Source organism: Microcaecilia unicolor, chromosome 4 (genome assembly GCF_901765095.1).
Source record: "Microcaecilia unicolor chromosome 4, aMicUni1.1, whole genome shotgun sequence".
NCBI lineage: Eukaryota > Metazoa > Chordata > Amphibia > Gymnophiona > Siphonopidae > Microcaecilia > Microcaecilia unicolor.
Genome location: NC_044034.1, coordinates 27,710,297 through 27,731,692, shown reverse-complemented (window position 1 = coordinate 27,731,692; position 21,396 = coordinate 27,710,297). Strand labels below are relative to the sequence as shown.

The 21,396-nt window shown below is 45.1% G+C and overlaps 1 protein-coding gene across 1 annotated transcript in view; it reads left to right on the top strand.

The window, feature by feature from the left end:
* GDPD4 (glycerophosphodiester phosphodiesterase domain containing 4) overlaps positions 1-21,396 on the top strand; it is an 83,572-nt gene that overhangs the window by 32,346 nt on the left and 29,830 nt on the right. Inside the window, exons 3-9 of the mRNA XM_030200070.1 lie at positions 564-667; positions 4,296-4,389; positions 5,973-6,032; positions 8,713-8,811; positions 13,827-13,920; positions 15,384-15,529; positions 17,792-17,874. Of these exons, the coding sequence (XP_030055930.1) occupies positions 564-667; positions 4,296-4,389; positions 5,973-6,032; positions 8,713-8,811; positions 13,827-13,920; positions 15,384-15,529; positions 17,792-17,874 (680 nt within the window). The remainder of the gene's footprint in view (positions 1-563; positions 668-4,295; positions 4,390-5,972; positions 6,033-8,712; positions 8,812-13,826; positions 13,921-15,383; positions 15,530-17,791; positions 17,875-21,396) is intronic.

The following is a 21,396-nucleotide window of genomic DNA, read 5'->3' as shown; positions in this document are numbered from 1 at the left end:
TTTTCCACACCTCATTTCTTATGCTTTTACATCAATAAGAGTAATTTTTAATTATTTTTTAATTATTTTATTTATGTTTTTTATGCAGACCCCTGATGCAGGTGCTGTGTGCCGAAACACGGCCCGTGTCAGGTCTTTATTGAAACATTGATCATTAAAGGATTTGTGTCCCGTTTTTGAAGGCTCTTGGGGCTTTTTGCTGTATTTTTTTCCGCCCATTCCACGACCATGACCACACCCCCTTTTCAACTATGAGACTTAGAATCTACGCTCACCACCTTAGCAAGTAGAGCACGTAAATTCGAATTAATGCCAATTAGTGCTGATAATTGGCTGTTAGCATCCAATTGTCAGCGCCGATTAGCTTGTTAACCAATTAGCTTATGAGCATTTTTTATGGAATACGCTTCGATTTCCAGGTGGAAATCCCAGCGCGATATATAGAATCCTGGGGAAAATGATAAGTGGCTCTTTTTTATTATCCTTATGTTGTTTGAGTAACGCCAGTTCAGAGTCATGTTTAAACCGTCTGTAGAAAAGTCTTTTTTTCTTTTTCTTTTCAGAGGGAATATGCGTTCTTTCTTGTGTTGGTAGGCGCATTTTGTCTCTCTATGGTGTTCCTGTACTTCTGGGGAGAGGCACAAAATGATTACAATGATTTTGACTGGTAAGAAAAATACTAATGGGGGGAGGGGATAAGTTATTCAGAATGAAAACAAGGTAATAAAAATAGAGATAATATATAAAATTTGAGAAGTGTAAAAAAAAGTTTCAGGATTTATACAATCAATCATGCGGCTTTAAAAAAGGCGGAACTCTTAAATTTAGGGCCCGTTTTACTAAGCTGCAGTAAAAAGGGCCCTGCGCTAGAGGCGTGGGCTGTTTTTGCCATGCACTGAGGACCTTTTTACCGTAGCGGGTAAATAGGCAGAAAAATGACAAGGCCACGTGGTAAGATTGCTCTTACCGCGTGGCCATGTGGGGAGAGCACTTTACTGCCACCCACTGAGGTGGCAGTAAGGGCTCCCGCGCTGACCCGGTGGTAACCGGGTAGCGAGCGGCACTGGGTAACCCCTGCAGAAATATTTTTTGAATATTTCTGCTAGCGATAACAATCCGTGCGCTGGGGGGGGGGGGGGGGGGTGGAACCTGCCCATGCCATTGGCACCCTTGTTGAGCTGGTGGTAGTTCCAGATTGCCGAGCAGTAGTAAAAGGATCCCTTAGGCCTCCTAATTAGGAGCCTCACATTTTTCCCCTATTTTCAGTAAAACTTAGATCCTAAGGAGCCCTTTTACTAAGGTGCGCTGAAAAAATGGCCTGCGCTGGTGTAGACGCGTGTATTGGACACGCACAGGCCCATTTTTCAGCATGCCTGCAAAATAGGCCTTTTTTTGACGTAAATGGACATGCGTCCATTTTGGGCCTGAGACCTTACCACCACCCATGCACTTAGCGGCAAGGTCTCACGTGTTAACCAGGCAGTAATCGTCAGTGCTTGTACACTTCCGATTACCACCCGGTTATCGCCACTAGGTAATTATTTTCTGCCGCGTGTTTTGGACCCGTGTGTAAATTACAATTACTGCTTGGGGCACATGGTAGCAGGGTGTTCGTTCTAATTTGACGCGCATTGTAGCGTGCCTACGTGTCTTAGTAAAAGGGCCCCTAAGGGCCGTGGAAGCGGTAGAAAATGGGCTTAGTGCGCCCATACACAGGTCTTTCTTGCTAGCTAAGGCCATTTTTAGTGGTGGCTGTAAAATGGGCAATTTTCTTTCATTTGTATTAACGGCCATGTACTAATGTTGCCATAGCCTGTGCTCAAAATCGCACCAGTCCAAGCGTAACCCTCTCAAAGCGCTCTTGAAACCAAAACTAGTCTCACCGAAAGTTTCAACGCACAGCACACGATGCTGATAAAAACTGCTCCCGCAGTTTTTGAAGCAACCTTCTTCTGTGCCGAGTCACCTAGAAGTTGAACAAAGGATTTTCGGCCCCAACTGCGTCCTGTCTTTGCTTTCTTCATGGCAGGGGCGTAGCCAGATGATCAAATTTGGGTGGGCCTGAGCCCAAGGTGGGTGGGCATGGAATTCACATCCCCCCCCAAATCCCCCTCTGGTTTGCTCCTCTCTCCACCCTTCCCTGCCCATAGACCCCAAATATTAAATACTTGAGCAGGCGGGGATCCCCAAACCCTGCTTCCTGAAGATTTCCTCCTCTTCCTCCTCGAGGCAGCTGGCAGCACTTGCCTCAGACTGATGCTGCTACCGGCTTGTCGTGCATGCTCAGAGCTTATGCATATGCGAAAACTGAGCACATGCAGAAGGGTCGGTCTCCAGGCAAGTGCTGTTGGCTGACATTTGGAAGAGCGCTGGTGCCCAATGAGAGAAAATCTTCAGCTGGCAAGGTTTGGGGATCCCCACCAGCCACAGCAAGAGTGTCACAATTGTGGGTGGGCCTGAGTCCAAAGTGGGTGGGCCCTGGCCCACCCAGGCCCACCTGTGGCTACGCCACTGCTCCATGGTGGTGGTGTGCATGGTATTTTCTGCAGAGACTTCTTCTTCTCTGCTTTGCTTTGTTTTTAAAATTTTCACGCGTGCATTTACCATCACCTATTTTGGAGGTGGTAAGGGCTCACGTAATATCTGTGTGCTAACCAGTTAGCGTGCACTAATCTAGCTATGTTGACTGGTTAACACAGGAATGCCCACTCTCCACCCCCTCAAAATTTTTTTTAGTTCATGGTTAGTGTGTGCACATTTGGAAGTTACTACAGAGTGCTTGAGCGTGCACGTATCTCGTGACATGCAATTTCAAGCTGCGTTAGGTGTGCATCAAAGTCTAACATAGCTTAGTAAAGGGCCCTTAAGTTTTCTGCTTAAAATTCAGGTATTTAAATTTAGATGATTTTAAAGTTATACTTCTAAATTTGTTTTCCCGTTTACTTTCCTAGATTTGAGTCTACTGTAGGTGCCTAGTGCTGAAAATCACTGGTGGTAGTCTCATTTTGGCATGTATACGTGCATGTTGAGCAGTGGCGTAGCAAGGGCGGGGCGGTAGGGGCGGTCCGCCCCGGGTGCAGGCTGCTGGAGGGTGCAGAGAGCAGCCACGCGTCTGTCGGCTCCGCTGGTTCCCTGCTCCCTCTGTCCCGGAACAGGTTACTTCCTGTTCCGGGGCAGAGGGAGCAGGGAGCCAGTGGAGCCGACAGGCGCGCGGCTGCTCTCTGCACCCTCCAGCAGCCAAGAATGCACCTGGGGAGGGGGGGCTTGATGCACTGGGGAGGAGGATGTCATTTTGCCGGGGGGTGTTGTGCTGCACTCTGGGGGGACGGACACCGCTGCACCCGGGGGAGGGGGGGTGCGCAGTGGCGATCCACCCTGGATGGCAGTTGATCTAGGATCTCCACTGATGTTGAGCCTACCGTGCCTTTGTAAACGGGCCCCTAGGTGCATAACCCCTAGTATTCTACAACCTGTACGTGTAACTCCTAAGCACGCCCCTGAATCGCCCATACCCCTCCCCATTGGCGTAGCCACAGGTGGGCCTGGGTGGGCCAGGGCCCACCCACATAGGGCTCAGGCCCACCCAACAGTAGCACATGTTTAGCCGTAGCTGGTGGGGATCCCAAACTCCACCAGCTGAAGACTTCCCCCTGATGGTAACAAAAACGCTACTCTCCACGTTACCGGCACCTGCACATGCTCAGTTTTCAGTGCATGCCTGCTGCAAAGGTGGAAAGAAGTGTTTTCCCGCCATCCGAGATATTTTTTTGGTGGGGGGGGGGAGACAACACTTGGTGCCCACCCAATTCTTGCCCTTGCCCACCCAAAATCTGTTGTCTGGCTACGCCTCTGCCCCTCCCTTGACGACGCCCCCTAGAAGTTGCACATGATAGAAATTGCACACGTGACTTCCAGAATAGTGACTAAGGGCAGTTGTGCGTGCAATTGCCAATTAACACCAATTTAAGTCAATAATTGTCAATTAACTGTAATTAACAGCCAGTTATTAAGTTGTGTGTGGCGTGCAAAAGACCTTATTCTATAAATTGCTCATGCAATTTTTGCACGCTGGGTGCCCAGTTTTATAGAATTAAGGCGGTGGTATCAGGCCATTCAGAATTTTTGCCCAGTACTATCTGCATAAAGTTTGAAAAATTATATATTCACTAGCCTGAGAACGTATTATAAGTGTTGGATTCATCAAGGTCTTTTCTGACACACAGAGCCTAATTTGATTCTTTGTTTGTAAGATTATCAGAATGGAGTGTGACTAACAAGATTATCTTGTGCCTTAGGTACGCCTACGGCAGCGTGGGATACTGGTTTCTCTGGTCCCTTTTAATCCTCATTGTCGCAGCCGTCTTGTTTACGTACATTGCACTCTTAGTGGTAAGTAGTAGAGTCTTAAAAATGTTCTGATGATAAGCAATCGTGCATTTTAGATATGGCAATTAAAATAGTTTTGACCATAATAACTGTGGCTGCCAGTCAAGTGCAGTCTGTGTTATTGAATCCCAGTGCAAGGAAAGAATTTGGCAAGTCACAAGCCTGGATGACCTTGTGCTGAAGTTACTGACTAAAGAATTGCTGCCCGTATCCAGCCTTCAGCACATTGGCATCAAGCCTAGCTCGAGCCTGGCAATAGCAGAGGTGCTTCAACGTCTATCAAAATTTGTCCAGAACTGGGCCTTTTCTTGCCGTGGACAGCCACACTCTACTAATGTGACAAACTGCAGGAAGAACTTGCAAGACTGGGAGTCTGGGCTTCCAAATGGCAGATGAAAGTTAATGTGGGCAAATGTGAAGTGATGCATAGGAAAATGTAGCCAAATTATAATTACATGATGCTTGGACCCCTAGAAAGAGCAAATTGTCTGGGACTTCAAGTTGTGATTTATGTTGGTCCTGTAAACAAGCCACAGAAACTCTTATGCATCTGTTGCTAGAATGTCCTAATCTGGTATTGTTCTGGGCAGATGTTTGGGATAAGTTGCAAAGGATTTTGGGGTTTCAGGATTCTTTTCTACCAAAGTACGTAATCTGGAAGTCAATTTGCACCCCATTTATATTTGCAGAGAGCGATAAGCTGCTTTTTGACTTCTTAGTCTCTATTGCATTGAAATTAATATCGCATTGGAAAGATAACGCTCCAGTCAATGTTATTCTTTGGTGGAATCTGCTTCAGCAACTTATATCAGTGATTACCATTCTGTAGTGAGATACAATTCTATTATCCTACAGCATGTGACTTCTATAACACAGTAAGCATAATCCATACATATACACACATATATATATATATATATACTAGCCATTGAGCCCGTGAAAACGGACTACTTTTGGAATGGGGGTGTTTCCGAGCCCCCCCCCCCCCCCCCCGAGGTCGGCCCCGCCCCCGCCTCACCCGGAGTCGCCGCCACCGCCCCTCCACCCGGCCCGAGCAGCACTGTAAACTTACATCAGCACGCAGCAGCAGGCACATCAGCAAATCTGCCGTCGGGGCGGGCTTCCTTCTCTGCCTGTGTCCCGCCCTCGTGTGACGTAACGTCGGCGGGGGCGGGACAAAGGCAGAGAAGGAAGCCCGACGGCAGCTTTGCTGATGTGCCTGCTGCTGCGTGGTGATGTAAGTTCACAGTGCTCGGGCCAAATGGAGGGGCGGTGGCGGTGACTCCGGGGGAGGGGGGAGGGGGAGCGGTTCTGACGTCTGCAGCATGCCAGTAGAGACTTCCCTCTCCATCCCGCTCCCGTCATCACGTATTGGCGCGGGGGCGGGGCAGAGAGGGAAGTCTCTACTGCGCATTTGTGAGTGAGTACAGTCACTCGCCGTTTATATGTTTGATATGTATACATATACATATAGAATGACCTTAATTTCCATTACAAATATTAATATCTCCATGAATAAGCAATGTGCCATATAGCAAACTACTTGGCCCTGGCCTCTACACCTTCCCCTTATTCTGTTTTTGCAGGTATTAGCAGTGTGTTTGCTCTCCGAAGGTCAACAGCTCTACTTGCATTGGAGTCACAAGGTGAGACATGGGCACCTTGTTACGTGTTGTCTTAGTTTTTCATGTCTGGTGTCATGAATGTTGCAGTTGTCCGGGCCATTCTGTGTCTGAGTCAGCGGAACCGACGTTTTAGCCATCGTGCTGTGGCTCTCATCAGAGTAAGAAGAAAGCCACAGCACGATGGCTAAAACGTCAGTTCCGCTGACTCAGACACAGAATGGCCCGGACAACTGCAACATTCATACTTAAATTTATAGAATCTTCCATCCATGTATATGGCAGTAAACATTCCCAGGTGCCATTCTATAATTACACGCTAAAGTGGCTTAGCTTGTAATTGTCAGAAGGAAATGGGTGGGGCATAGACGGGGTTGACGTTTACACGTGCAAAAGACAGAATACTGTAATCTGAGCGGCACCCAGACATAATAGCCCCGACAAAAAAGCCCTGACAAAACAGCCTTGTAACAAAATAACCCTTGACATTTCACACCCTAATAAAATAGCCCTTGACAAAATGGCCCCTCCCTCAAAACAACCCTTGACAAAATAGCCCCTACAGAAAACAGCCCCCTAAGAAAAAATAATACATCACAAAAAATATAATAAACGACAACTGAAACCTTCACTGATAAAGACTCCTACCAGCATTCAATTGCATAAAGCATCCTATATAATAATTCTCACCTCCAACATTCTGAGGCTGCCTGGAACAATGGATCATGTTGGAGTAGATAATAGTGATGTCACACAACCCACACCAGATTGGCCAGTAGAAGGGAGAGGGGCGGAGCCACGATACAGGGAGCAGCGAATCAGCACAACACAGGGAATGCATAGCAGCAGGAACAGAAGCCTCTCTCACAAAGTCACTCTCTCAAACATACACACTCAGAGGAAAACCTTGCTAGCGCCCGTTTCCTTTCAAACAGAAACGGGCCTTTTTTACTAGTATATAAATAAACAAAATTCTATAGCTACAAACTGGTATTCATGATCTGTTCTGCTATTTAATGCTAATTAAAAAAAACCAATATTGTCATCATGTTCATAGTCTTACCAACCTTATCCTATTTGGCAAGGTAAGATTATTAGGAAAAAATGCAGTCCCATATTCTGGACAGCCTGATCGGGCCCTTTTGTCGGGGGGCTAACTTGTAAAGGGTTATATTGTGGGCAGACTGTTTTGACAGTGGCTGTTATGTCAGGGACTATTACGTCGGGAGCTTTTTTGTCGGGGCTATTTTGACCAGGTACCAATCTGAGCATAGACCTGGCATAAGTGCACATGCCTACAATCTATAAGGACATAGTAGATGACGGTAGATAAAGACCTGCATGGTCCGTCCAATCTGCAAGTAAGTGTCCTTGTAGAATAGGCTTACTGCCCGTGTTATTTGGACACTTAAATGGAGGTGTCCACTTATACAGTAGAATTGTTTCCTATATGGCCAATCAAGATACAACCATTTAAAACTCTGAATGCTGAGGTCTGATGCGGATGCTCCTCACATTTGGCTGTTCTATGATACCGATGTGCCACTGCAGTAGGTAAGGACATTAGGCAGGACTAGAGGGACCTTCTATCATGTTCTCTGTTTCTGTGTTTAAGGGAAGACGTTAAAAACTTCTGTTCAGTGTGCTGCAGCGGCTAAGAAAGTGCACAGAATGTTGAGTATTATTAGGAAAGGGATGGAAAACAAACACAAGGATGTTATAATGCCGTTGTATTGCTCCATGGTGCGACCGCACCTCAAGTATCGTGTCCAATTCTGGTCGCCGCATCTCAAAAAAGATATAAAGGAATTAGAAAAGGTGCAGAGAAGGGCGACGAAAATGATAAAGGGAATGGAACGACTTCCCTATGAGGAAGGGCTGAGAAGGTTAGGGCTCTTCAGCTTGGAGAAAAGGCGGCTGAGGGGTGATAAGATAGAAGTCTACAAGATAATGAGCGGAGTAGAGCGGACAGATGTGAAGCATTTGTTTACACTTTCAAACAACAACAAAACCAGGGGACACAAGATGAAGCTAGAATATGGTAGATTTAAAACAAATAGGAGAAAGTTTTTTTTTTCTTTACTTAGCATGTAGTTAGACTCTGGAACTCGTTGCCGGAGAATGCAGCTGGCCTTATGGAATTTAAAGGGGGTTTGGACAGATTCCTGAGGGAAAAGTCCATTGAACATTATTAATTAAAATTTTTTTTTTTTTTTTGGGGGGGGGGGGGGGGGTTGCCGGGTTCTTGAAGCCTAGATTGGCCGCTGTCGGAGACAGGATGCACCACAAACAAGTGGTTCTCACATCTGACCTGGGGGAGCAACAGCCATTCAGCTTTTCAAGATATCCACCATGAGTATGCGTGAAATAGATTTGCATACCCTGCCTTCATTGTATGATCATTGCAGCTATCCTCACTGGCTGGTGAGAATCTCTGCTATAAACTGTTGATGACATTGCTGTTGTAGAAAAGGCCTCTTCAAATGCACATCCATGTCTACATTTACGGATCATGTGCTGAAGTGTTACGTACAGTAAGATCCTGAAATATGGAAAGCAAGTGTGATTTCATTGCAAGTTATGCTGCCTTCCAATGCATTCACGACAGCATGAGCAGACCAATTGTTCGCATATTAAAAAAAAATGAATTCCCCTTTCTGTACACTGTTGTGGAAGTTCAGAAATGTACTTTCTGTCTCTACAGATTGGGACCTTGGTGGTGGTGACCTTCTCCATAGGAGCCATAGGTGTTTTATCTAATCTCTGGGGAGAAGAATGGGCAGCAGTCCTTCTGTCGTTCCAGGTAATAATTTGTAGACTTTGTTCGGAAAATGAGCATATTTGCACCACGACACTGGGGATCTTGCTTTCTAGGTCCATTGTGTGTGAAGTGAAGGGAGAAACAGTTTCAATAGCTCAGTGTGTATTCCAAATATCAACCTGTTCTGATGTTGTAGTTGTCTTTTCATTCACATGAGGATAGTCCAAGGTCTCTAGGAAATTCTCAGCAGTCAGCTTTTTCTTGTCTCTCATCATCATCCAAACTCTGGGAGGTGCCATTTGTTCCAGGTGGTCGGTTGGAGAAAACTTGATTAGAAAACGGTCTGTCCATGATAGGGGTGTTATTTCAGTACTGCTATCCTGGTATTCTGGGATGTCAACCTCTTTGTAGAATAGTAAGTGACCCTTTTCATGGGTTGGAGAATTGATCACCTGTGTAAATCCTAGTGCTGTCATCATGTCCAGGAAGACAGCAGTGGTGGTATCTGGGGATTCAATGTGTAGATTGATATCTCCCATGATCACCATCCTAGGGTAATTCAGGGTTATCTGTGTAATCAGATCAAGGCGTTCTCGAACAGATAGTGTGTTTTTACGAGGTTCTCGGTATACCATGAGCAGCTAGATTGGTTTCTCCTCTTCTATCTAGATTAAAAGAGATTCTGATTCATTTAGCTGGGGAATGGCGATTCTGCACAGTTCGATTGTGTCCCAAATCAGGACTGCTACCCCTCCACCCCGTCTTCCTGGTCTTGGTTGATTTTGGATGTTGAAACCTGTTGGGTATAGTTCAGCCAGTGGTAAACCTCCACCTTTATCTAGTCGGGTTTCACTTATTCCTAAGATGTCGAGATGCTGTTCATGGATGACTAAACTGCTTTGACTGTATCTACAGAAATGCGGTAAATCAAGTGCGAAATAAACACATGGATCACTGAGGATTTCTTAGCATCTGATCTGGAATACACCAGTCCTATAGTTCCAAAGGGTGGTCTGGGGGTGCTGAGGGTAGCTTTGGTATAGCACCGAGGTGATCTTTTAAGTACTGTTATGTAGGTGTTTTGACCTCTTGCACTTTTGTCTGATGTTTGGTTGGTGGGGATTATGGTTTCCTCTCCCACACACCACACCCTGAGGTCTCTTGGTCTGCTGGACCAAGGTACATTTTTTATGTCAGAAGCTCCTTAGGCAAAATTCACTGGGTGGCACTACAGTCCTAAAAGACTTTGTGGAGCAGCAATCTTACCAGTTGGTACTGTAGGATTAAAAGTTTTAAGTCAACAAGTCTGAGAAAACAGACCTTTTAAAACTGTAAATTCAGAACAGGCCTGGGAGATCAAAGGCTTCCAGTAATAGAGAAACAAATGACTGTACTTTGCACTTCTATGTGAATTTCTTTGGAGACTTAATGCAGAGGGGGTTGACGGTGGACTTCAGTTTTAACAGAATCAGAATCTTAAAAAATAGTTATGTAGTTAAAATAAAATGTCAACATACAGATTGTAGTTATGCACATTGTAGTTTCTGATTCTGATATCTTGGATGGTCCCAGTTGAAGCAGGTTGCTGTAGGCTTTTTCTTTTGTTATTTAGGAGGAGGCCTAGATGTAAATACACATCCAGCTCAGATCACAGGACATGAGGAGAAACTTTAAATAGAGCTTAAACTTGTGCTTGCAAGTTTCGGCAAGTGCCCAATTTGCACGCGCCAATAATTGGACGCTAACAGTCATTGTTAACTGGCAACCATTTGGATTTACGCATGCAGCTTGCTAATCGCTACTCTAAGAAGATGCACGTGCAAATCCTTTAGCACACAACTGAAAAGGGGGCATGGCCTTGGGTGGGGCACGGCCAGGTTAAGTACATAAGTATTGAAACACTGGGACAGACCAAAGGTCCATCAAGCCCAGTCACAAATACCTGGCAAGATCCCAAAAAAGTACAATACATTTTATGCTGCTTATCCCAGAAATAAGCAGTGGATTTTCCCCAAGTCGTTTTAATAATGGTCTATGGACTTTTCCTGTAGGAAGCCGCCCAAACCTTTTTTAAACCCCGCTAAGCTAACCACCTTTACCACATTCTCTGGCAACGAATTCCAGAGTTTAATTACCCACTGAGTGAAGAAAAGTTTTCTCCAATTCGTTTTAAATTTACTACTTTGTAGCTTCATCGCATGCTCCCTAGTCCTAGTATTTTTGGAAAGAGTAAACAAGCGATTCACGTCTACCTGTTCCACTCCACTCATTATTTTATAGACCTCTATCATATCTCCCCTCAGCCGTCTCTTCTCCAAGCTGAAGAGCCCTAGACGCTTCAGCTTTTCCTCATTGGGAAGTCGCCCCATCCCCTTTATCAGGGGCGTTCCCTAAAGATGCACGCACTATTATACAGTTCGGGGGATCTGTGCTTAAGTTAGGCACAAAGATTTACACCAGTCTTCACTTGGTGTAAATCCTCATCCCTCAGAGTTGGGCATCGATCCCGGCACTGTGCGCTATTCTATACACGGTGTCCAACTCGTAGCGCCATTTATCAAATAGTGCTCCGTGCGCATTTTGGGGGGGGGGCACATGAACACCACACAAGGAATATCTGGTTACTGTGATATATGAGCTTTATAGCTGATATCCAGTTTTATGGTTGCTGAAGAGAGAACTCCATTTCTTTAGATTTCAGTTTTTCCAATACTGTGGCGCCCTTCCCCTTTCAGACCTGTGATTCCATTTTTTGCATTCTTCTTTCTGTGAAAGCAAAAGTGGAATGTGATTAGTCCCTGGTGACCTTTTGTATCTTTCTGCCTGTTTACTTGCCGTCTTGGGTGTGGTGAGATAACCCAGGGAAGAAGAATCTGGCAATGAAACTGTTATGTGTTGTAAAATATGTGGGCCGATGATGTCAGCAGAGTATAATCTGCTCTTGGAACTGTACTTTGCACGTAGCGTATTCAGAATAAGTAAGCAGCGCAGTAATAAAATGATAAAAGTGCTGCTGCTCTATACTCCAACAGCAAATAGACAAAATCACCCTATTGAAACATAAGCACGTGAGACCTGAAATAGGAGACTCTAAGATCCGAAAAAGGGAGAGTAGTTGATGCAAGGGCGTAGCCAGACTTCGGCGGGAGGGGGGGTCCAGAGCCCGAGGTGAGGGGGCACATTTTAGTCCCTTCCCCGGCGCCGCCGACCCCCCCCCCCCGCCATTGCCGACCCCCACCCCACCGCCGACTTTGCCCCCCCTGCTGATGACCCTCTCGACCCCCCCTCCCGCCGCCAACCCACTGACACCTAACTTTGCTGGCGGGGGACCCCAACCCCCGCCAGCCAAGGTCCTCTTCTTCTCGCAAAAGGCTTCCTTCTGTTTCTGACGTCCTGCACGGGGGGGGGGGGGGGGGGGGAATGTGCCCCCTCTACTCGGGCTCTGGACCCCCCTCCCGCCGAAGTCTGGCTATGCCCCTGGCGCTGAGGCATCCAAGGTAATTTTGGGATGTGCACGCGCTACCCACTTGTTAAAAGTAAAATTTTCTTTTTTGCAGTGGGGAAGTGTCTGGGGGGCAGAGTGTGGACGCGTTCTTCCCTAATCAGTTAGGGGAGATATGATTGAGGTTTACAAAATCCTGAGTGGTGTTGAACGAGTAGAAGTAAATTGATTTTTTATTCATTCCAAAAGTACAAAGACCAGGGGACACTTGAGAAAGTTACATGGAAATACTTTTAAAACAAATAGGAGGAATTAATTTTTCACTCAACGAATAGTTAAGCTCTGGAACTCTTTGTCGGAGGATGTGGTAACAGCAGTTAGCGTATCTGGGTTAAAAAAAGTTTTGGATATAAATTCCTGGAGGAAAAGTCCATAGTCTGCTATTGAGGCAGACTTGGGAAGCAACTGTTTGCCCTGGGATTTGTTGTATGGAATGTTGCCACTTTCCTGCACACTAAGGCTTTTTTTAGCACACGGCTAAAATGGCTGAATTTCATTTTTTGTACTAATGGCCATGCGCTACTTTGCCATTAGTGCATGGCCATTAAAACAGATTAGTGTGTGAGCCCTTACCACCACTCATTATATAAGAACATAAGAACATAAGAGTAGCCATGCTGGGTCAGACCAATGGTCCATCTAGCCCAGTATCCTGTTTTCCCAAACAGTGGCCAAGCCAGGTCACGAGTACCTGACAGAAACACAAATTGTGGCAACATTCCACATAGAACCCTAAAGAATAGCAAGATTCTGGAATCCTAGAGTGACAAGATTCTATTCAGAATCTCAGAGCAGCAACATTCCATACTACAAATCCCAGGGCAAGCAGTTCCTTCCCCGTGTCTGTCTCAATAGCAGACTATGGACTTTTCCTCCAGGAATTTGTCCAAACCTTTTTTTTAACCCAGATAAGCTAACCACTGTTACCACATCCTCCGTCAAAGAGTTCCAGACCTTTAACTATACGTTGAGTGAAAAAATATTTCCTCCTATCTGTTTTAAAAGTATTTCCATGTAAATTCCTTGAGAAATGGTGCCGAAATGTAAGCACCGGGATGATGCGTGCTGAGTTCAAATTTTACAATGGCAGTTCTGCACAGAACTGCCGTTCTAGAATATTAGGGGTCCTTTTACTGAAGTGCACTGAAAAATGGCCTGCGGTAGTGTAGGCGGGTTTTGGGCGCGCACAGTTCCATTTTTCAGTGCGCCTGCAAAAAAAATGCCTTTTTGTAAATTTTTGCCCAAAATGGATGTGCGGCAAAATAAAAATTGGTGCTTGTCCATTTTAGGTCTGAGACCATGGGAATAACACTGTGGAACGCATTGCCAGGTCGGCTTCAGAACTGTAGCAGTGTACCACAGTTAAGAAAATCGTTGAAGACGAAATTGTTTGTCTCGGCTTTTTTTTAATTATGAAGATTGAACTGGTATTATGGCTTGATTTGTTTTTAGTCTTTGTGATACGAATATTGTGTATGTTTCTTGGAAATCATCTAGTTATAGGCGGTATAGAAAATTTTTTAAATGAATAAATGTATGTTTTTTTTCCCTCTAGGTGACAGCTCCCTATCTTCACTTGGGGGCCATAGCGGCCATGACACTTTTGTCGTGGCCAGAGGCTTTGTACTTTGTCAGAATGAAAAACAGAGGTGGGTCTTGCTCTTTCTAGTTGCATTGCTGGGGTTATTAATGAAATAATTAACAGGCATGTGGTATTTTCTATATTAAATGCCCCTGTAGCAAAGCATGAAGACACACATTTCTCAGTGTAAATAGGAGATAAATGTGTAAGGAATAAAACAGGAAGAAGCTGAATCAGAATAACACGGTGAATATTCATCGGAGGGTGGGGGGGAGCTCTGTTCGGAAAAAATGGCTGTTTAATATGCTTTTTTAGCTGAACACCAAATTAATTTGGCTACTGGAGTTTTCCTTAATTATAAACAAGTTTGCATGTTTATCCTTTCAACAATCTGCCTCAACTACTACTACTACTATTTAGCATTTCTATAGCGCTACAAAGCGTACGCAGCACTGCACAAACATAGAAGAAAGACAGTCCCTGCTCAAAGAGCTATGTAATAAAAGTGAGCCAAGTATAGGACAATCAAGCCATTGTGACATCACTGATGAGGTTGGCTCTTATTGGTGGCCTGAGGCATTATGACATCACAATATTAGCTCTGGTTACAAGAGACTACTACTACTACTATTTAGCATTTCTATAGCGCTACAAGGCATACGCAGCGCTGCACAAACATAGAAGAAAGACAGTCCCTGCTCAAAGAGCTTACAATCTAATAGACAAAAAATAAAGCAAGCAAATCAATTAATGTGTAGAGGAACGAGGAGAGGAGGGTAGGTGGGGCGAGTGGTTACGAGTCAAAGCAATGTTAAAGAGGTGGGCTTTCAGTCTAGATTTAAAGGTGGCCAAGGATGGGGCAAGACGTAGGGGCTCAGGAAGTTTATTCCAGGCGTAGGGTGCAGCGAGACAGAAGGCGCGAAGTCTGGAGTTGGCAGTAGTGGAGAAGGGAACAGATAAGAAGGATTTATCCATGGAGCGGAGTGCACGGGAAGGGGTGTAGGGAAGGACGAGTGTGGAGAGATACTGGGGAGCAGCAGAGTGAGTACATTTATAGGTTAGTAGAAGAAGTTTGAAAATGATGCGAAAACAGATAGGGAGCCAGTGAAGGGTCTTGAGGAGAGGGGTAGTATGAGTAAAGCGAACCTGGCGGAAGATGAGACGGGCAGCAGAGTTTGCTTCTACTGCTTCTATATCTGTGGGTTTTTTGTTTTTTTTTAAATTATGAGTTCTATGACTCTGGGACCTCTTAATTTGCATTGACCCGGGTCTCTGTGATTCTCTGAAAAGCTACACTAGCACAGGTGATTCTTCAGTGCACCTAACTAAAAGGAACCCTCACCCTCCTATCTGAAATGATTGCTATTTGTCGAGGTTCCAAAGACGACATCGTGAGTCTGGGAATGTAGTTAGATTCCAGTGTAAATTTATAAAACTCTCCCGATTTCATTTTCAGCACTGTGATCAAATAGTATGGATTGGGCAAGGTACAAGGTGAATCGGCTCTGTCTTTCTTTTCTATTTTGGTAGTTTCTCAGATCATCCTCCTTGCGCCCTATCTTGCCATCCTAATCTTTCTCTACCTGATACCTCTGGGAATGTACTCTCCTTGCATCAGAGAGGAGGGAACACTGGGGCCGAAGCCAGCTCTCATTGGCCACCGGGGAGCACCGATGGTAAGTGCTTATTAGATTAGCTTCCTACCAATGTGGTATTTTGACGGATAGCCAAGTGCCATTTGAACCAGGTTGCTGTAGCCCTTATCTTTATTTATTTATTAGGATTTATTTACCGCCTTTTTGAAGGAATTCACTCAAGGCGGTGTACAGTAAGAATAGATCAAGCATGAGCAGTAGGCAATTACAGCAGTAAAAATATTCGAACAACAACACAAAGTATGGCATGGTATACTACTTGCAATGACAACACAATATATGTACTAGAACATTATAATTGGTAGTGAAGGGGAAGGCAAAGTTATATAGATGAGTAAGAAAGTAGGAAGAATTAGAAAGCAGTGCCATAACGAGGGCTAATGGCACCCGGGGCGGGTCGCCGCTACGCACCCCCCCCGGGTGCAGCACGGCGCGACCCCCCCTCTGCGGCGCACCCCCCTCCCCGGAGCACAACCCCCCCTGGACCGCATTCTTACCTGTGGGAGGGCTGATCCGCCCCGAGTGCACGTCACTCGGAGCTGCGTCGGCCCTGCTGGTTCCCTGCTCTCTCTGCCCCGGAACAGGAAGTAACCTGTTCCGGGGCAGAGAGAGCAGGGAACCAGCGGGGCTGGCACCCCCCAAGCGCGTGCACCCGGGGCGGACCGCCCCTCCTGCCCCCCCCTTCCTACGCCACTGTTAGAAAGTAAGGTGATTGATTTGAAGAAAGTTGAACGTGAGGTCAGAGAGATGGTTAAATAGTATCTCAGCTAAGGTAGGAGTGGATAAACATGTCCCGCTGCAGTATGTGCAGCCCGTGTCAATCCTTGTGTGTGTGAGTGAGACTAGCAAGTTACTTACTTCTTCCATTAAAGGCTTGGCTGAAGAGCCAAGCTTCCACCTGCTTCCTTTGTAAATAAATAATTAAATAAATATTCCATGTTACGCCCATTTCTTCAGTTCCACTGCATTTATAAACTTGAAGTAAAATGATCATATTTTCTTTTTTTGTTATCCAACTTCATTTATTACTTTCAAAACTTAAAATATTGTTTTACACCTTTTGACCAACAATACATTGAAATCTTCTGCTCAGTGTGCGGTGGCAGCCAAAAAAACAAAAGCAAACAGTTTATTAGGAATTATTAGGAAAGGAATTGAGAATAATGCCTCTGAGACGGAAAAACTCGCATATGAGGAAAAGCTAAAGAGCTCTGCAGCTTGAAGAAGAGACAGCTGAGTGGAGATATGATAGAGACCTATAAAATCCTGAGTGGAGTGAAATGGGTAAACTTTAATCAACTGTTTACTCTTTCAAAAAGTACATAGACTAGGGGACACTCCATGAAGTTACACAGTGGCGCATTTAAAACAAATGGAGAAAATATTTTTTTTACTCAATGTATAGTTAAGATCTGGAACTCATTGCTGGAGGATGTGGTTAAAAGCAGTTAGCATGACAGGGTTTAAAAATGGTTGGGACAAATTCATGGAGGAAAAGTCCATAAACCATTATGAAGGTAGACCTGGGGAAAGTCACTGCTTATCTCTGGGGTTGTTGCATGGAATCTTGCTACTTTTTGGGACTCTTCCAGGTACCTGGACAGGCCTCTGTTGGAAACAAGAATACTGGGATAACTAGACCCTTGGTGTGACCCAGTACAGCAATTCTTATGTTCTTAAAAATTTGTTTGCAGGCCTGCAAGTTTCAAAACACCCATTTGCCTGCAGGCATCCCCAGGGTTTCAAAATTGTCCTCTCCAATATAAATGCCAAATTCAGTGAAATGTGTATATTTCTGAGTCAGTCAAATGAGAACCTGAGTTAAAGCCACACAGTCATTAAGAAAGTTCCTGTCATTCTGTAAGTAGAAACCAAGGGACCTTTTTATAAAGGCGCACTAACGTTTTTATTGTGTGCGTTAAATATGTGTGCGCTAAATGCTAGAGAATTAGGGGTCTTGCTAGGAGTTAGAGGGAGAGAGAACTACATTTGGATTGAGGAATGGAACTGGGGAGTCTGGAGTCTGAGGAGGGAAGAGGCAGGAGGGAATTTCAGGCCTTAAGTTGGGGCCATTCTGTGCAAAGACACCACAAATAAACAATGCAAAGTTTTGCAGAATTTTTAAAACGTGCGCAGAAATTTCAAAAAGTTTGGGCAGAATTCCCCCAGGAGCAGTATGTGGAACTTGCCCCTTCTCCCCATATGTGCAGCCAAGATGTGGAGAAAGTGTTTTGAAACTACCCCATTCTTGTTTAAAATATTTACTGTTATCATTTTGAACAGCTGGCACCAGAAAATACTAAGATGTCATTTGAAAGGACCGTTGAACTTGGTGGAGATGGTTTGGAGACAGATGTCACCATTAGGTGAGGCATGAGTGTTTCCAGTATTTTGGCCATGGTACTACCAGAGATGAGTATCACAAGCAGGGGTGTAGCCAGACTTCGGCGGGAGGGGGGTCCAGAGCCCGAGGTGAGGGGGCACATTTTAGCCGCCGACCCCCCCCCCCAGCCATTTTTAACCCGCCGCCACCACCAACTTTGACCCCCCCCTTGCCGACAACCCTCTCGACCCCCCTTCCACCGCCAACTCTCCCCCGCCGCTGCTGTTGCCTACTTTTGCCAACTCTCCCCAACCCCTGCCAGCCGAGGTCCTCTTCTTCCGGTGCAAGGCTTCGTTCTGTTTCTGTGAGTCTGACGTCCTGCATTTATGACTCACAGAAACAGAACGAAGCCTTGCGCCGGAAGAAGAGGACCTCGACTGGCGGGGGTTGGGGACCCCGCCAGCAAAGGTAGCAGACGGCGGCGGTGGGAGAGGGTTGGCGGCGGGAGGGGGGGTAGAGAGGGTTGTCAGCAGGGGGGGTCCAGGGCCAAATCCACGGGGGCTCATGTCCCCGTGGCCCCACGTAGCTACGCCCCTGATCACAAGTGTAGGACAATTTCATAAAGTTACACACTGATTACATAATTTATTAAACTAATGGCCTTTCAATGATTTCAGTTTATTTGTTACATTTTAAGATGTTTAGTTCATTTAAAACAGTAATGGGTCCTTTTACTAAGCTGCAGTGCAAAGTGGCATTAACGTGCCCTTAGGTGGGTTTTTCCTGCACGCTAAGGCCATTTTTTACCACAGCCGGAAAATGGCTGATTTTCCATTTCCTGAATTCATGGCCGTACACTAATGTTTTTTTGCACAGTGCTCCATAGCAGTTAGCTATGGCTGTGTTCCCTTTCAGCGCTGCGTACGCCTTGTAGCGCTATAGAAATGCTAAATAGCAGTAGTAGTAGTGACTTGAAGACTTCTTGTTTTATTTTACTGAGCCTACGATCAAATTATTGAGGACTGGATTCTCTCCCGCCGTCTCAAATTAAATGGAGAGAAAACAAAATTTCTCTGGCTGATGTTTCAAAGTTTCCTCTGCATTTTTCCACTTTCACCTTCGACTTCTGTTCTAGAATTCTGGGGCTGGAAGTGTTTATTTATTTGTTACATTTGTATCCCACATTTTCCCACCTATTTGCAGGCTCAATGTGGCTTACATAGTACCGTAGATGCATTCACCATCTCCGGTGGAGAAACAAATACAATGTGATGTTGTGGTCGAATAAGGTCGAATAAGGTTCACGTGTTATAGACATATTGGGAATCGTAGAGAGGGAGAGTTATGTAGTGTCCATTGCGAGCTTTGGTTTTCATTGTGTTGCAGGGTTTAGGCACTTAGGTTGGGTCGGTCGGGTATGCCTTTTTGAACAGATTGGTGTTTTAGTGATTTCCGGACGTTTAGGTGGTCATGCATTGTTTTCACGGCTTTTGGTAGTGCGTTCCACAGTCTATTGAGTGTATTAATGGTGGCTTATGTGATTTGATTATGTTTGTTTTATTGTACTCTGCCCAGATTTTTGGATGGGCGGCCTATACATTTTTGTAAATAAATAAATGAATAAATAGCCTGCTAACCTATTCTAATCATGTTAAATCTTTAATTAGGAAGTCATTCCATACGTTGTGGAAATTTAGAACGATTCAAAACTATTTTGAACCAGACAAGTTTAGACTATTGGTTCAAGCATTGACCTTGTCCAGATTGGATTACTGTAATATTATCTTTAATAGCTGTATGAAGACACTTATCAAATGCCTGCAGCTTATTCAGAACATGGCAGCATGGCTGATTTTTTTCATCCGGCAGATTTTTATCAGTTACTCCACTATTGGTAAAGCTACATTGGCTTCCGCTGGAGGCTAAGGTCCAGTTTTAAATTATATGTCACAATGTTTAAGATCATTTATGGCATGGCACCATGATAATACCTATGTGATCTGATTGTTTTTTGCATGACAAGTCTACTAATAGCAGGCAGAGTCGTAATCAAATGCTGCTTAACTTTCCGTCGGTCCGACTTGTCCGTTCAAGGAAGTTGTTTGACTCTTCTCTTCATTATCAAATTGCATAATTGTGGAATCTACTGCCGTTAGAGTTTCGCTTGCTTAATAATTATCAACTATTTCGTAAAGTTCTCAAAACTTTCTTATTTAAGAAGTATTAGAGGTAATATGTTGTAAAGTTTTCTATTACTACGGTTTTAATAGTTTTATAACGTTTTATGCTTTTTTTCCCATTTATATTGGAATCTTTCTGACGGTTGTATTTTCTAGAGTTTTCTGTCTCTATGGTTCTTAAGTATCTAATATGCTCCGCCAACATTCCAATGTGTCTCACTGGGATCGTAACCACCTGCTGACATCACTCCTCCAACGTTCTCCTCCAACGTTCCAATGTGTGTCACTGGGATTGTAACCACCTGCTGACGTCACTCCTTCAACGTTCTCCATCCCCCCTCCCTCCCAGTTCCATGGGACCCTGGAACTGGGAAGGAGGGACGGAGGGACAGAGGGAGGGGGGACCCTGGAAATGGGAGGGAGGGGGACACTGGAACTTGGAGGGGGGAGGGGAGCCTGGAACTCGGAGGGAGGTGGAGGGGGCAGGGGAGAGATGCTGCACATGGATGGATGGAGGGGGCAGGGAGAGAGAACGTTGCCTGCATATGGATGAATGCAGGGGAGAGAGCATAATGCAGGGCGGGGAGGGGACCCTGAAACTCGGAGGGAGGCAGGGAGGGGACCACCCTGAACTCGGAGGCAGGGAGGGGGACAACAACCCTGGAACTCGGAGGGTGGGAGGGGGGGACCCTGGAACTGGGAGGGAGGGGGGGGCCCTGGCACACACTCTCATGCTCACACACACACTCTCTCTCTCTCTCACAGACACACTCGCACACAGTCTCACTCTCTCTGTCACACACACACACACTCGCACATTCACTCTCTCTCTGTCTCTCACAGTCACTCTCACACACATTCTCTCAAACATACACACTCCGAGGAAAACCTTGCTAGCGCCCGTTTCATTTGTGTCAGAAACGGGCCTTTTTTACTAGTAATTTATAATGAACTAACCTTGGTATTTGAAGATTAGAAGTGCTTGTGTAAAATAACATAACATATATGATCAATTTAGGCTCTCGGGGTTCTATGACCCCTGACGCAGGCTACCACGCTGAAACACAGCCATGTCGAGTCTACATTTATGACTTGATGATGTGTCTACTTGTATGATTTCCATCTCCTATACCTTGAACTTACAGTTATCCTGGATTGGATTGTTTAAAGTTTTTAGAGACATCTCATTGGCTCCTTACTTTGGTGACTCTCACTATTTTTTGGTTTGTTTTTCGTGGGTTGGTCAGTTACTTTACATTATTGCTTATATTCTGCAATAGCCCTTAGAATTCAATGCGGATTACGAAAAGATTGAACAGGCAGACCCTGCGAACTAATATAGCATTGAGATAAGAAACAGCACAGCATGAAAATAATCAATAAAA